Source organism: Anoplopoma fimbria, chromosome 6 (assembly GCF_027596085.1).
Source record: "Anoplopoma fimbria isolate UVic2021 breed Golden Eagle Sablefish chromosome 6, Afim_UVic_2022, whole genome shotgun sequence".
NCBI classification, from domain to species: Eukaryota; Metazoa; Chordata; class Actinopteri; order Perciformes; family Anoplopomatidae; genus Anoplopoma; species Anoplopoma fimbria.
In genome coordinates this window covers 17,476,079-17,491,287 of record NC_072454.1, presented here as the reverse complement: position 1 = coordinate 17,491,287, position 15,209 = coordinate 17,476,079, and the positions used below count along the sequence as shown (strand labels likewise).

General features: G+C 40.1%; 1 protein-coding gene across 4 annotated transcripts in view; it reads left to right on the top strand.

Moving 5' to 3' along the window:
• Positions 1-15,209, top strand: part of macrod2 (mono-ADP ribosylhydrolase 2) — a 389,097-nt gene that overhangs the window by 305,410 nt on the left and 68,478 nt on the right. For all 4 annotated transcript variants that reach the window (XM_054599883.1, XM_054599882.1, XM_054599881.1 and 1 more), the window contains exon 8: positions 835-908. In XM_054599883.1, the coding sequence (XP_054455858.1) occupies positions 835-908 (74 nt within the window). The remainder of the gene's footprint in view (positions 1-834; positions 909-15,209) is intronic.

Below are 15,209 nucleotides of genomic sequence, written 5' to 3'. Positions count from 1 at the left end.
AGGCTTTAGAATAAAATCTTTTTATGTTTTTTAAAGGGCTCAGAAGATCAAACTCAACTACAATTACTTCGATATGAAGACAACTGAAACACTTCTCTGTGACAGAGCAGAAGATTGTCAGCGCTTTTAGTAATGGCTTATATACTCTCCAGCTGTAGCAAGGCTGGCTCAAGGGCTTTTACAGTCAATAGCTCACTCTAAGTGTTGGGTCTTGGGAAGTTCTCTACAGTGGCAGCAAATGATCTTGAGATCAGCATCCAGCAGAGTCCTCCCTCAGCTGGTCTTATAAAAAATTAATCAAACTGCAATCTGTGTGTGTTAGATCGATACGTTGTGTTAACACTGTGTAAGGGCTCCTTAGCAGGCACAATGGTTGAGATTAATACACTAGTTAGCCACATTGCTTCTTAGCCGCACTAACTTACTGTTCGTTCTGTCAAACTGATAAATTAAGGTAGTGTGAGTGATCACACATCCATGTGTAGTTTTCACCCCTTAAGACAAAACATTGATCAGTTGTACCTGATGTGGTAGCTAGTGAGGGTGTGTTGTATAAATATGTAGCTTGTATCCACACTTTGTGCCCCCTGAATATGTCTGTATGTGTTTTCCCAACACTGTGCATCTGGCAACACACGTCTTCAGCAGTTTATCAGACAGCTGGTCTCATCTACCAGAGACGAACAGCTTGTGCTGCTTTCCATTGATTTAAGAGATATGCTGTAACCTGTGGAGATATCGGTTTGTCTGTCTGTTCGCCTGTCTGTATTTGTTTCCCTCTAGTATGTGCATGTTGGATATAGTATTGACACTGTTTTTTTTTTCTATTTCTAGGCTTTCCAAACGAGCCTGCAGCTCAAATTGCTCTGGACACAGTGAAGAAATGGATTGAAGAGAATCCGGATAAGGTAGGACATGGCAGGATTATGCATGTTCAAAAAAAATAGCTGTCAATCTGAAGCCTCCTATCCTTTAGTGCAGGCACTGTCTTTTTTATGATTTTGCTGCGAGAGGTGTTGATTGGACCACAGCAGAAACACAGAACACTAATTATCATGCATCTCCGTATCAGACAGACATCTCATCCACCTGCCTCGCTTGATCAGCCATTTAGTTTGCGGTTTGGATGCATATCAAATTAAAAGCCAGTCTGAGACTAATCGGGCCGTAAATGGTCTGTTGAACGTTTAATTGGTCTATACTGGGGAAAGCTATTAAACTCAGAAAAACATAACACCTCAGATGAAATAATCTGAAATTGGTTTTGTATTAGATGAATTATAATGATGCCTTCCAAGGACTGAAAGCTTGAGTAGTCTTGAAATACCAATTCAAGTTTCAATATTCAGTTCCTCTATGTCATATGCACAACAATTATAGAGAATCAGTCGTTGGCAATGCAAATCTTAGAGCTCAGGCTCCCTCCAACCATGCTCCTATAAATATGTATCAAAAGAGAAACATGCAAGTAAAAAAGGGTATCTAAGACAGAAATTATATACATATTATAAATGATCTATAAATATATATATATATATATATATATATATATATATATATATATATATATATATATATATATATATATATATATATATATATATATATATATATATATATATATATATATATACAGAGACTTAAACAGGTGATTAAACAGTAATTAAAAGTATATAAAGGCTTAGTGACATGACCATATCAATTGTACTGCACCACTACAAATTATTTGGTCATTTTAAAGCGAAAAGCGAAAGGAATGGTATAATCTCAAAAATAGATAATTATCCTCATTTTGTGAGTCTTAAGGTGGCTAGAAAAATAGTCTTCATTTGAAATGACATAACAAAGAGATAATGGATGACAGAAATGGATGTGGACAATTCTATTCTTAAAGCTGCTTTTGCTGATGATTGAGTTGCAGGCTGCTCCAAGGATCTTTACAACAGACAAGCCAACATTGCTGTCTAATTATCTAATTAGCCACTCAGTGAGAAAAGCAAATACTGTGTGTACTAGTTTCTAAAGTTAAATCACTATGTGGCTTTGATGTCACACTAGAACTGTAAATCAAGTAATGTTAATATTTTGTGCATGTTAAAACCTGTACATGTGACTTGTAATGTATCGGCAATAATCAACCAGGTCAAACTCCATGTGAAACTTTTGTAATGACCAAAATAAAGCTAGGACTTATTTCAACACAAGCAGCAATGAGTAAGTTACATACACAAGGCTTTGACAGCAGCATTATTATATGTCGCATAAGTCTTGAAAGGGCTTATCAGCCTCATATATTTTCATTAACAGTTTGGGATGAAAACATTTTGACCAGTTGTCAGGAGGCTGTTTGTACAAGACATGCATCAGTTTGTGAGCCAGTGAGTAATGGTAACCTTCGGGGGTCATCTCTGTTAACTGTAGCACTGTTTATATCTGTCACTGTGGATTGAGGTGTTTTATAAAGATCACAGCTTGATGTGCTACAACATCCCTCAGCTGGTGTTATGGATGTTGTGAAAAGGCAGCCAAATGATTCCGGGCTGCTGGATTACTTTGCAGTTGATGTGCTATGTTCGCACCGTTCCCTCTCCGCCTGATGATTGCTGTAACATGTACTTGGGGAGTCCATCAACACTCTGGCGTAAAGAAGGTTTTCTATAGCTTATTGCTGACTGTAAATAACAAGCTAATGTGCAAAGCTGACTTTTGTGGTTGTGTTGTTCCACATCCAAGGATTGCTTCTTGCCATATGGAGGCTGCTCTGCCGCACATGAGAGACAATTTTGTGATGCCTTGACCGATAGCTATCTCGGATGTCGGTAGATCAATTGAAAATATTGCAATTCATGGAGACGGGAAGACGTCTACGGAGGCTTCCCTGAACACTGTTTGGCAAAGCTCCGCAAGCACAAGCTGTGGATCTTCAACTCTTAACTAGACCCGGAGTGAGTAAGCTTTTAATAAGATCAGAGAGTATGAAGTGATACATTTTACCCAGAAGCACAGCAGTATTACACTGGAAAGTCTTACAATCAAACCACAGAACAACATGCACTAAAGCAGGAGGTCTTCCCTTTCAATTATCAATTCATACAACGTTGCTTGGTTGTTAGTTGCTCTTGGTGCATCCCGAAACAGCTTTCTTAAAAGCAGTTGTGATGCTTAAAAAAAACATACATTTTAAGTAATTATATCAGTTTGTTTTTACCAGGCAGAAATATAGGATATAAGTAGAATTCAAATAAATGTCTAATAGCGCCTAAAGGAACAGCACGATGTCTTTCCTGTTAGCTGCTTTAGCGTTATATTGCACACTAAATGTTGAGATGAATGAGGCCTACTTTGTGTTATATGTTTAGAAAAGCAATTAATCACTGCAGCATTTACTCGATAGACACACCCAGTGTCCACCTTATTGATAACTGATATGATTCTGTTTCAGGCTTTGTGTCAACTCATAAGGAAGTTATAAGCCGACTGCATGTCTTTTGGGAGTAAAAGCTTTGAATGTTCTGCTAATTATTGTGTGGGCAATGTTGCACAAATTGTTGTTTCATTCATTTTCTCTCTTCAAAGGCTGAGAAAGAGATTAGATATTGTGCGCTATACGATCAAAATGCTTGCAAAAGTCCTGCATTGCTACAGTACCTCATTTCACAGATTGCCATGAGCTCTCCAAAGATAGAGCAAGAATGAGAGGTTTGAAGCCCAGTTTATCATACATGGAACAATAGGACTAGATTGCACCGCTCTATGTGCACTCGACCCAGAGGAGCGTGTGTTGTGGGCGTCCACTGAGACGAGTCATTTCAGGGCCATGATAAGTGCTCTGCTTTGGGGAAGACATTGCGCTATTGTGGCTGAATTTCAGTACAATGGGCTGGCTGAGGATCTATCACACTGGCGTGGCAGAGTGCAGGCCACAGGCCCCCACCGTAACCCACTACACAGACACACACTCTCACTTTATAGCATTATCTGTGCATGTCCAGCAATTTATCTGTGTGCATGTTATCCACAGTGGTGGACAGGAACTAATTATATGTATTACACTGTACTCAAAGTAGGGTAGGTAATTTTCTGGAAAGCCATGAAATCCAAAACAAAAAACGACAGAATTTGACAATGCAGCCCTCATCCTGCAGCTGTCCCCTCTCTGTCCTAAGCCCCTCCCACCAGACGAGCATAGTCATTATTCACATGCTTTATGCAGTTACCTGTACGAGTACTAGCTATTCATTCTAAACATCATCCTTAAAACAGTAACCTGTACGAGTACAAGTCGTTAATTTTTTACATCATCTGTCATGAGTATTTCGACACTGTGGCATTGCTACCCTCTCCACCTCTGAGCTAGCGATGATGTTGCAGATTGCAACCAAACCAATACCCCTCCATTCATCCCTCCCTTTCCAAGTGTGTCAGAGAGCTCCGTTGGACTTTAGGTAACGTAAAAAAAAACCCATTAAAAGGCCTTATCAAGAGCCAAAGTTTCTCCGTTCTCCTAATCCCGTAAAGTTTACACACTGGTCCTTTTAGGTAAAAAAATGATATACTTCTTCTATTGATGGTTATCCAGTTGAGATACTGTACATGTGTGTTTGACAGGTTGTAGTCACACACTACGCAATTGGACACTAGTAATAGTCTACTGATAGAAATGTGCACACAAGTGGGTCTGAGGTCTCAGGGCACTGTTTTATCAAATGGCAGAGGACTTTGTGTACATACGGTGTGTTTGCAAGACAGGGCGAGAGCGAGAAAAAGAGGACAGTTGCATGATTGATTAGCAGTGAGTTTATCTCTCAGGCCAGCACTCTGTAGCACTGATGCACTCACCAGCACACAAAGGGCTCCAATGCCAGCGTGAAATTCAGCATAGACTTCCATTGTGGAAGAATAAACAGCTTCGTTGTGGTCAAGGAGAGCGGATCCTTTCATCTAGGGAGACCTGAGTGCAGGAATGATCTTTCAGATCACAATAGATGAAAGAATAAGGGAGGTCTGCCTCTACCTCCCTGTATCCTTTGCACAGATAAATGAAATAGAATATGTGGGTATGTATAAACAGCAGACCAGAAGGCGCATATTTTTTCAAAAATACATAAGAGACTGTAGACACAGAGGCAGTGACAACCCGCCAGGTGTCCATATGGTATTGGTGCCGTTTCCTCCTGCTCACAGGACACACGCCCTTCCACTCATCTGGCTTTGGTTTATTTCTCATTTTCAGATCTAATTTGGTTTAATTCAGGATTACACAGGTCTAATCTGCAGATGAAAAACGTGGTCTGCCGCAAATGTGCTATGGATGGCCAGGTTTTTAATGAAGCTTTTCAAGGTCCCAGCAGTCCAGCGTTACTGACACAGTCTGAACACTTGAGACAGATTGGGAGTCTGTAATAAGCTCTGCTGCGCTGTGCTGCTCAGGACAAAATTGATGTGTAGAGATTTCACCTTTCAACATCACTCTGGTTTGGGGTTTGGTATTAAGCACTGTACTGTGCCGATGATGCTCCCAAAACAGGTGTTTACATCCCTTTTTCCTGTTCTGTGAATGATCTGTTTACCATAGTAGCATTTGTCATTTAGGACACCTGATAATAAATCCCATCTCAAGCCAGGGCCGGAGAGTTATTTGTGACAAATGTCAAGTGACTATTGGGAATAATTTTGATTGTGTTTTTCTATGTGAATGGATATCAGTTAAGGAGGCTGTCTGGGTTTTGGCAGATGGAGCTATAACATGAGGCATTCATTCAGCTGAATAAGATGGATGGCTTCCGTTATCAGGGCAATATAGTGCGGTTCACCTTTAGAAAATGTGAATTACACATTTGAGTATTGTGACAAGCTTTATCAAACACGCATGGTAAGCAGACAGTAAACCACATGCCTATGTGCTCCTTGCGCTTGTGTATCACCTACATGGTGCTTACAATGATAATGAGTTGCCTCAAACACAAAAAGAATACAGATCTGTTCCATTAGCCTCGTCCAGACAATGGGTTTACAATACAAGCTTTCTATCATCAGTCTTTCTAAAAGGCTGAAGCATAATAATGCATGTTATACTGATATCCTCTACTGCAAGGGGCAGTACAACCTGTGCACCTCTATTACTATCAAAATAAAAAGGATTTATTTTCTTAGAATTCAGCAGAATCTCTCATTCGAGGTTTTGATAGAAACACAAGTAGATATAGCAGACCGGAAATATGTATGCTAACAGCCCACTCCTGTTTCTGATGGATCTAGTCAGAGGATTTTACAAACTCTTTAAATGCCCTTATCAGTGAGTGAGTGCTCTGCATCAATGATGAGTTGCCACAGACGTTTTGAGAGGCACATTTACTGCATATTTTTTTACTCTGCGACCCATAATGTACAGTATATTGAGTCTCTGGACTACAGATAAAAACCTTCCTTGAATCAATGGCTGAAAACTGTAACAAATACTATTCCACTTGACGCTATATATTCAGCCATGAAAGACAAACCTTTATTATTTTTACAAACTCTGGGACCAGTAATGAGCATTGAGACTGATTTAAAAGGATGCAAACTTAAAGGTTGAATCTATTATCACAGTATTTGTTGATTGATTAACTAATTATTTCCCCTCAAGGGACTTACAGTAAATACTGTGTATATAAACTGGTCATATGACTGTTACTCAATCTATAGATGGCAAAAAGCTTTTTCCCCCTTAATTTATTGTGTTGTTATGTTTTATGCATTTCCTCTTGCTTTCCCAAATAATGTCAGAAAAACCTTCACTAAAAATAGTAATGAATAAAAGCTAACAAAAACACCATTGCTTTCTCTTAGTTAAAATAACATCTGTTTTAATTTCGCTATCCAGTACAGCGGTAGATGCACATTTATATTAGAGTCTGGACTGAAAACCCCAGTATATTCAACTTCAAGTGATGAAAAACACTTTGAGAGTAGAAGGCTTTTGGAACACTAAATGGGGCTGTACTTTAGCTCTCTGTTGCTGCATTGCCTCTTCATTGTGTTTTTGTTGTCTAGTATCCAGTGAAAAGACTTTGCCAAGTGTCACATCTGCAGCCGAGAGAGGCACAAATTTGCTCCGCGCATGCCTGGAGGATGCCGATGTGCCGCTGATGGTTTGTGCAACTGGCATAGTGTTCAAAGGCAATACTGGTCTTTTGAAGTCAGTGTCTAGCCCCTTTGAATCGTTTGCTGTGACTGAGAGCATCAGGGAGATACGACCAGATCAGGAGCTGAGAGCATGACTAAACACTCGACTCTGCATCCGCATACTGTACTGTCTCATGTGGATGGAGACGCACAGTTTTCAACTGATATAACTGTATTCTCTCTTCAGCCTCCCCGTCAAACACCTGCAGATTTGGCCATATAAATGCTTTAGAGAGAGAGTGTGTGAATGCCTTATTAGTTTTCTCTGTCAGATAATTACTTTTCTGGCACCAGTGCTAATGCATGCCATGTAGTCTAATACATTAGTGGCAACCATTTGGCCCAAGGCAGCAGAAGGGGGATTTTATGGCTTTTATGATCTGAGGATTTTATTATCTGGCTCACTCTGGATAATATGATGTGTGCTCTTTGATTCCCCTGACCTCAGGTTGGTGTAGTTAAATACTACTAGTTTCAGTGTTTAAATAGATTTAAGATGATATGGGTCCAATTTCTGAATTACCACAAAGTTTTTCCTGAATGCTTAACTTTTAGCACTTTATGTTATCTGCAGAGGGGAAAGCAGTTTTGATTAAACGCTGCTGCTGTCAAAGATAAAGAAGAGTTTATCACGAGCAGCAAACGCTACAGTATTTTCAGTGTTTATCCGAATGGTTTGATTGAGCTCTTGCATTCAGAGAGAAATCCTTTTATCACAAATGGGGATTAAGCCTATCATCGCTCTATTTTGACCAAAGACCAAGGTGTGGCTTTACTCCAGGTAATTGCAGAAAGATCATGATGTAAGGTGGCTTTGAGTTTTCTGTTTTGAGGAGGATGAATATCAAATGTTCTGTTAATGCTCTGTCCCTAAAAGAATAAACTCTACTCATAGGTTGGATTACATCTCTCTCTCCCTCTCTCTCATTCAATCTCTTTCTCTCAGAAATAAGTAAATGACAGACTAGTAGCTAGTTGTGGTAACAGTGCTAAAATTAAGTTTTTATGTAATTGCTATGGCTGTTATTGAAGATTACAGAGCTAATTAACCAGTAACAAACCATAACCATACGAAATATCAGGTATATATAACTTATCATTTATGTATAATATAGATCACTGAGACATGTTTGGTACTATGTATTTTTCTGTCGTTAGAAAGACCTCAATGTTTAATTGTTGGGGACTGATATCTCCTCTTTGTCCTGGTGCTCTTGTACACATGCACCGAGTCCACCAAAAAATACAGCCCACTGCACTTTTAACACCTGGACGCAGAGATATGGTGCCCTCTGAGTCCAGCTCTCTCCGTTCATGCAGATACTGTAGTCCCACCTCCATGCTTGCTGTGTTGGAACAAGCTATCTTAATGACATGCTAATTGATTTAGTGTAGCACAGATAGCGGTTGGCTGGCACACCGTGATAAAGCAAGAGTGGGTCGAGCTATTGGTACAGAAGAGGACAGGAGTCTCATCAAATTCCAACTAGCTCATTCACTCTAGAACCCAATTTTACACTGCGGTACCCCACGCTGAAGCATGGAGACCTTTACTAGGGAGGTGTTTTGTGTCTGTGTGTGCGTTCAGACTGTTTAGTGTATGCTCTTGTAAGTACAGTACATGACCCAGTGAGCTCGTTTTAAGACTGCCGCAAGTTCAGACAAAACAAACAAAAAAATCTGTCTGCTGCTCATCAGAGCCATTAATTATGTCGTCTATCTATGGCCTGCAGAAACAGATAGTGGATGAAAAACACTCCACTGTCCTCTCACTCACTTCTGCTGATATTAAGCCATAAAGTCTGGGACACACAAATAACCTTGGTAAGCACTGCAAGTGTAAAGAAGTGCCTATTAACCCGTAACAGCAAAACAAAAATGAACACGGTTGTTTGGGAAGGGAATATGTACAATTTAACATATCCTCATAAAGCAGCATGTGTCAATTTCAGCTTGTTACATGCATACTTCCATCTTCATAGGAAACTCATTTAGAAAACAAAATAACTTAGTTAGGTTTAAGAAAGATGGTGAAATACTTATTAAGGTTTAGGCAACAAAACTAATTTGTTAGGTTTAGAAAAAGATTGGCGCTTGGGTCAAAATAACCACGTAAGTGCTGATAGTGAAAAATGAAAGTAACGTGTCAAAAATATCAACAGCTGGCTAGTGGCCAAAAGATTGCTGTTTTGGACCCAATAACTCCCCTCCTTCTCGCCCGGTGTGTGATTTAGCAGTCTTTATACTTCAAGATTACCTGGATAACACAAAAAAACCTTTTCTTTTACCTATGAATTATGGGGCAATATTTTTGTAGATATAGCTACAAATGCTGGATGAGACCAGCCTGTACAGTTAAGTATAGGCTAAGAATATAAAGGTGGCTTTCAATAGCATTTTATTACATATTACATACATCTGGAACCAAGTCACAGGTTATCTGAATCCGTAGAATCCCTTGCAGAAAGTATTTAAGTTTAGGTTTTCACAATTCAAAGTGACAAATTGAAAAGGGCAAAAATTCCAAATTCAGAGCATCTCTTTAGTTGAAGGTTTCCCTCTAAAAGGCTCTCATCATGATGACAGCTGAGCAGGTGGCTAGCAGCCAACAGTGCTAACAGCCCTAAGAGTGCGAACAAACGCAACAGTGCTGACAGAGCTAACAGTGTTTACATGGGGGGAACCAGAGGGTGGGTGTTATGCCTCCATGACAACTACCTTTCCCACACTGTCACATATCAGTGGTAACAGCAGTATGAGCGCAATACCGCGCACAGTGCAGAGCTGCGGCCAAGAGCCAGCCAGTGGGGCAGACACGCTGGGTCTCACTGGCAATACATTGTAATTGAGCAGCATATTTTGCTTTCACATAGCAAGTAATGTGATTCTCAAATCACAAGACCATTTAATGTGCAGATTAGTGACCATAAAAGGATGGTTGATGTATAGTCAACGAGCCTGTATGCTGCAGGTTAACGTTTTACAATCATCAGATTCCCATCCTTTCTTGTTTACCAACCAGTGTACCATTTCCACAAACAGAAGCTCCGCCTAGCACCTGAAAAATAAACGAGCAACATATGTGGCAGTGTTTGCAATGTAATGAAAGACAATACTTAAGCAACATCTGTTTCTGCATGAGGTCACTACTCATGCAGCGGTGGCCTCTTTCACCATTCACAGTTGGTCATTATCTGCCACCTCATCAACAAACATTGTGAATATTAGGCTACAGTGCTGCGGGCTACAGTGTGTCTGTTTCTGTATAGGGAGCACATATGCTGGACTTCCCAGTTCTATAGACGTTTGAGGGTTGAGTCTCTGTTCAGGGAGGAGGGGTGGAGACCACCACAGTGATTACTTTAGCTGTTGCTGTGTGATTGCACAGTCTCTGGCATGTGATTAGGGGGAATGGGCCGTATCTCTCACCATCTCAAAGGGGGATCAAATCAGCCTCAAAGCCTGGCTTCAGGCGGTGGTGCATTTGAAAGTCAATGTTTTATTTCTAAGCATAAATTACTTGATCAGGGCACTTTTTTTCCCCAAGGTTGTATTCAGATGTAAGGGTTGTCACTTGCAACAGTTATAGGGCTCTAGTGTTTGCATATGTCATGTCAAACATGCAACCATCAAGTAGTTTTTTTTTTTATTTCTGCATGAATTTTGAAAATTGGCCGGATTTAAAGCAAAACAAACATTTTGCCCATACAAATAGTCACTTGCCTTTGCCTAGATACTCCATTCATACATTACACCTTGTAATAACTTCTACAACTCAGCAGTTTACTGAAAGAAATTCAACTGGAGATGGGGATGCCCATATGCCTAGTGATGCCCAATTGATTCAGTGAACCATAAATGGGTGTGAATGCTCTTCAAAGTTGTGCTAAAGGTTGAAGCTGTGGTTCAGTTATAGTCACGCTGAGTACTGAAGAGCTAACCCCCCATGCAGTTTGCCTTTTACTAAGAGAGTTTTCCATTGAGCTGCAGGAAGAGAGACGTTTAAAGCTTTGAGTCAGTCTACGACATTACCAGGTTTGACTATTGCCAAATGTCTCTAACAGACTTTGCCTTACCACCCCTATATCTAGCAGGCTTTTAAATTATGTCATTGTTTGACTATTGCCTTCGCTGATGAACGATCTTCACAGTGCTGATTGACAAGGGTGTCTCGCTCTGTGGGACGCAGCCAGCAAGGCAGGTCCGCTGCATGGTATAGGAGGGTTGCTGTGCTAATACTGTGGGGCTGGAGTTCAGCTAGTAAATGCTTTAATGCAGGGTAGGCAACATTATGCACAACAAGCATAAGTGTCCATGACAGTTTTTCTGAGTGCCATCCCATCCAATACCAGATTACCTCTCTCATAGCCATTGGCAGTTGCGGCCTGTTATTTACGGTAGTTTGATTGTTTTCTTCACCCACATTCTGCTAAAACCCACCCTTTTGAATGGCTCGTACTCTGTTGCCTTCTTCGCAGTATTTGTTAAGTCTATTGCTGATGAATATGATTGGTAGTAGGTTAGTAGGGTCAATGATTTCAACTAAAATATAAACGTTCTTCCCTCAGGATATCTGTGCAGCTCTGTCTCACTGGATTAACCTCATCTTTGAGCAATTATTCAGGCTTTAAGTGTGTAAATGTGAGGTTGACAAAACAGAATAATATGGATCGAATGAAATGATCTGTTAGAGCTTCTGATGTCATATTTAAACTTAATGTTAACCTCAATATTGAAATGGCACACTGATAAATAAGAACATTTTAAAATGGTACTTCTTATTAAAAAGGTTGCCAGCCCTTGCTGTAGTTTATACCAACTCTATTCTCTTAGTGTTACAAGTGAAACTTAATTGAGAAAAAAAAGAAGAAAAAAACATTGTCACCTGCTGTATAAAAAGTTCTTAGACCCTTTTCATCTCTGTGAGTTGTAATATTAACTGTACAGGTTGGTAAAGCTGTAGGCAGGAGTGACAAGGCCTAGAGACAACCAAGTGTGTTTACGCCGCATTACTATGCAAATGCAGAAATCATTGAGCAAAGCGGCTTACTTTTTCTGATGTTTATAACGGCTGTGTATGTTAACAATGTGACCCAAGCTTGAACTTTCGTCAGAGCTGTCTCCTCTGCCTTGTGCAACGTTCCCGGACCAGACACTATCTGCTGGCCTGCTGTATCCCCAGGCTGTCTGAAGTAATCAAAAGAGGGCAGCATTAATTGCTTGACCCTGGCAGGAAGCCAGGTGGTCTGGTGCAGGTCATCACCGGCCCGGGGAAAGGTCGCGACTCATCCTCTCATCCTCTCATCCTCCCATCGACCATCCTCCCTCTCCTTTCTTCGCTTTCACCTTCTGCCACAACCAAGCACCAGGAAGTTACGGCCCATATTCTCGAGGGGTTCTGCAAAGTCACCCCAGCCAAATGCACGTCTTATTTTCCAAGCAGCAATGCATCTAAACTCAAAGAGTAATAACATTCCATTTGAAATAATAGCTGGAATTGGAATGGGGCCTGCCCGCTTTCCATAAACCTATTTCAGACAATGGTCCCATTCCTATTACACAAAGTCTGTCTTTATACCCTGGCATAAACATCTTAAAAGGTACTGTTCCAGGAAGGGCATGGGTTTGTCTGACTTATGGCTGATACATTCATCAAGCTCTTGCCAGGCCAATATCGCACTGTCAGAAGGGAGCATGTGGCATTCTATCACCATGAGAGGCTGTGACAGAACAAGTCCTTTTCCATTACACTCTCTCAGGGCAATCTCTGATATTGCCTCTCTGCTTACCTATAATGCTGTTTATTCCACTTGTTTTGCGGTGGTGGATTCCATATTTCTGGGTTTTCCCTCTCTGGATCAAGTGTGAACCAAACCAAATTTAAACATTACTATGTCTGTAATGTATTGAAAAGTGTGGAGCTGCTGGCTGTGAGCTGTACCTATGTTGCGTATTTATTGTTGAATGGGGCAATAAACTTCATTTAAATTTCAAATCGATAAACAGGCATGCATAAATCCTTTACCCTCACCTGCTTTCTTGTTACAGGCAGACTGCAGCGCAGGGCTCAAGGTTCTTCGATCTGTAACAGCCTAAATTCCTCTTTCTCATTTAATAGCCTGACAAAAGTTTCCTTCTCCTTATCCCAGACATATTAAAGTGAGCCGTTGATGCGCCCAGCATGTCCTATGTCTTTGTATTCTCTTTGGTTCCTGTTTTTTATTCAGTCGAGGCCGTTAAGAAGCTGTCGTCCTGTAGAGTGATCTCTAGGACGCTCCTGTGTTCTCCTTGCCTGGACCACTGAATTACCATTTACGTGCTGAACTTTGACAGTACACCAAAGTCTGTCCCTGCTACACCAGCATAGCTAAAGCAGTGTTCCTATGGATTATTCCTTGTCCTGCTTATGCTTTTATGATTTCTTCTTGGCTGAGAGAAAATGTGGACTGAGAGTAAAGTGTTAGAAACTTGTATGCTTATCAGAAGCTGTGGCCTGCACAATAAAGACAAACTATATCTATTTTGATACATCTTCAATAATTCCTTTTCTAGGCTTAGACAATCTCTAAATCTGATGTTCAGTGCCAGCTTGTTTCTTCAACTGAAACAAATCAATGGGATTTGTTCTTATTTTTTTTAATCACTGTTAACAGTCTCTCCTGAGTGCTGAAATGAAAATGCAACCCCCTTCATGAAGTCATCGGATTAGATTTGTTCACAGTTATGGGATAAAAAGCACTCCCACTCTGTAATGTGAACACCACAGATAGAGTTTTTCATAAAAGCTTTGATGGACATCAAATCTAATCTGAAGGATACAGAGCCAAAGTATTCTGGCAAATCTGGTACGATTTACTGCCTTTGATGCACAGTAATTCAGCTTTCTCATCTGAAGAGGGCAAACCTCAAACTGAGCAGACAAGATTTTGCTCGAAGAATGAGTTTATAATGCAGACATTTGCTCTCCAATGGGAACTATTGATTATTTCACATGTCTGTCTGGCTTTGGGATTTTTCAGCTCCTTCATGCCAGAGTTTTCCGTCAGATATTTGTCCTTGCTCATAAAACCCAGAAAGTTCATCTTGTAAGTTGAATGTTGATCGCCTTTTCATTGCTTGGAGCAATTAATGAAATATGGCCATATTTCTATCCAGCTGTCTCATAAAGTTTGGAAATGTCAGAAAAATAAAAAGTAAATGAGATTAATTCCCTTTAGCTGCGTTAAAGAGAATAAAAAGACCATTTTAAATATGAAAAAAAGAACAACCTTTGTGAAAATGAAAGCCTTTGAAGAAAATATATTCTATTAATTGCATTGGGGAAGCTTTAATGATGTTTGAGTGCATATTCATTCACATATGTCCCATCAGAATTCTTAAAGACCCTTAGCATCTATTGTGCCTTGTGATTTTATTTTAAATTGAGACCATAACTATTAATATTACTTTCTAAAATAGTTTTTTGAAAAATCTGAAGCTTCGTTCCACACTTTTTAGTAGTCAAAGGAAGAAAATTACACATTTTGTGATCCTTGTTGTATTGTAAGTTGTTGGCTTGCTCACGATTGAAATGATTGTGCAGCATTGCAGGGATTGAATAACAAGCTTTAGATAAAGCATGTTCATCATGACGAACAAAGGCATTTGAAATAGATGGACTCCACTGTGCCAAATGGGATAATGAGTTATCTTGGATATACTGATAATCATACTGATAATGAGAACTGAAATTATTCATTCACTGGAAGTGCCTGTAGTACACGCAATCAACGGTTTAAAACGTCACGCTGGTATGCTAATACAATAATACAAGTTGTTATCGATGCTGCATTATAATGTGACTGATATCAAGGTAGGGAAGTGGAATCAGCCGTTTAATATTGTTATTGAAGACCCCTCTCAACACCTGTGCTGCTGTTTGTGAGCAGCCCGGTCTAATGGCTTTGTAATGCAAACTTATGAAATACTCTACGAGGTTTTGCTTAGGTTGGCTTCTGGCGAGGAGGCTGAATGCAGCCTGTGCTGTATTTCAATGCGTAACA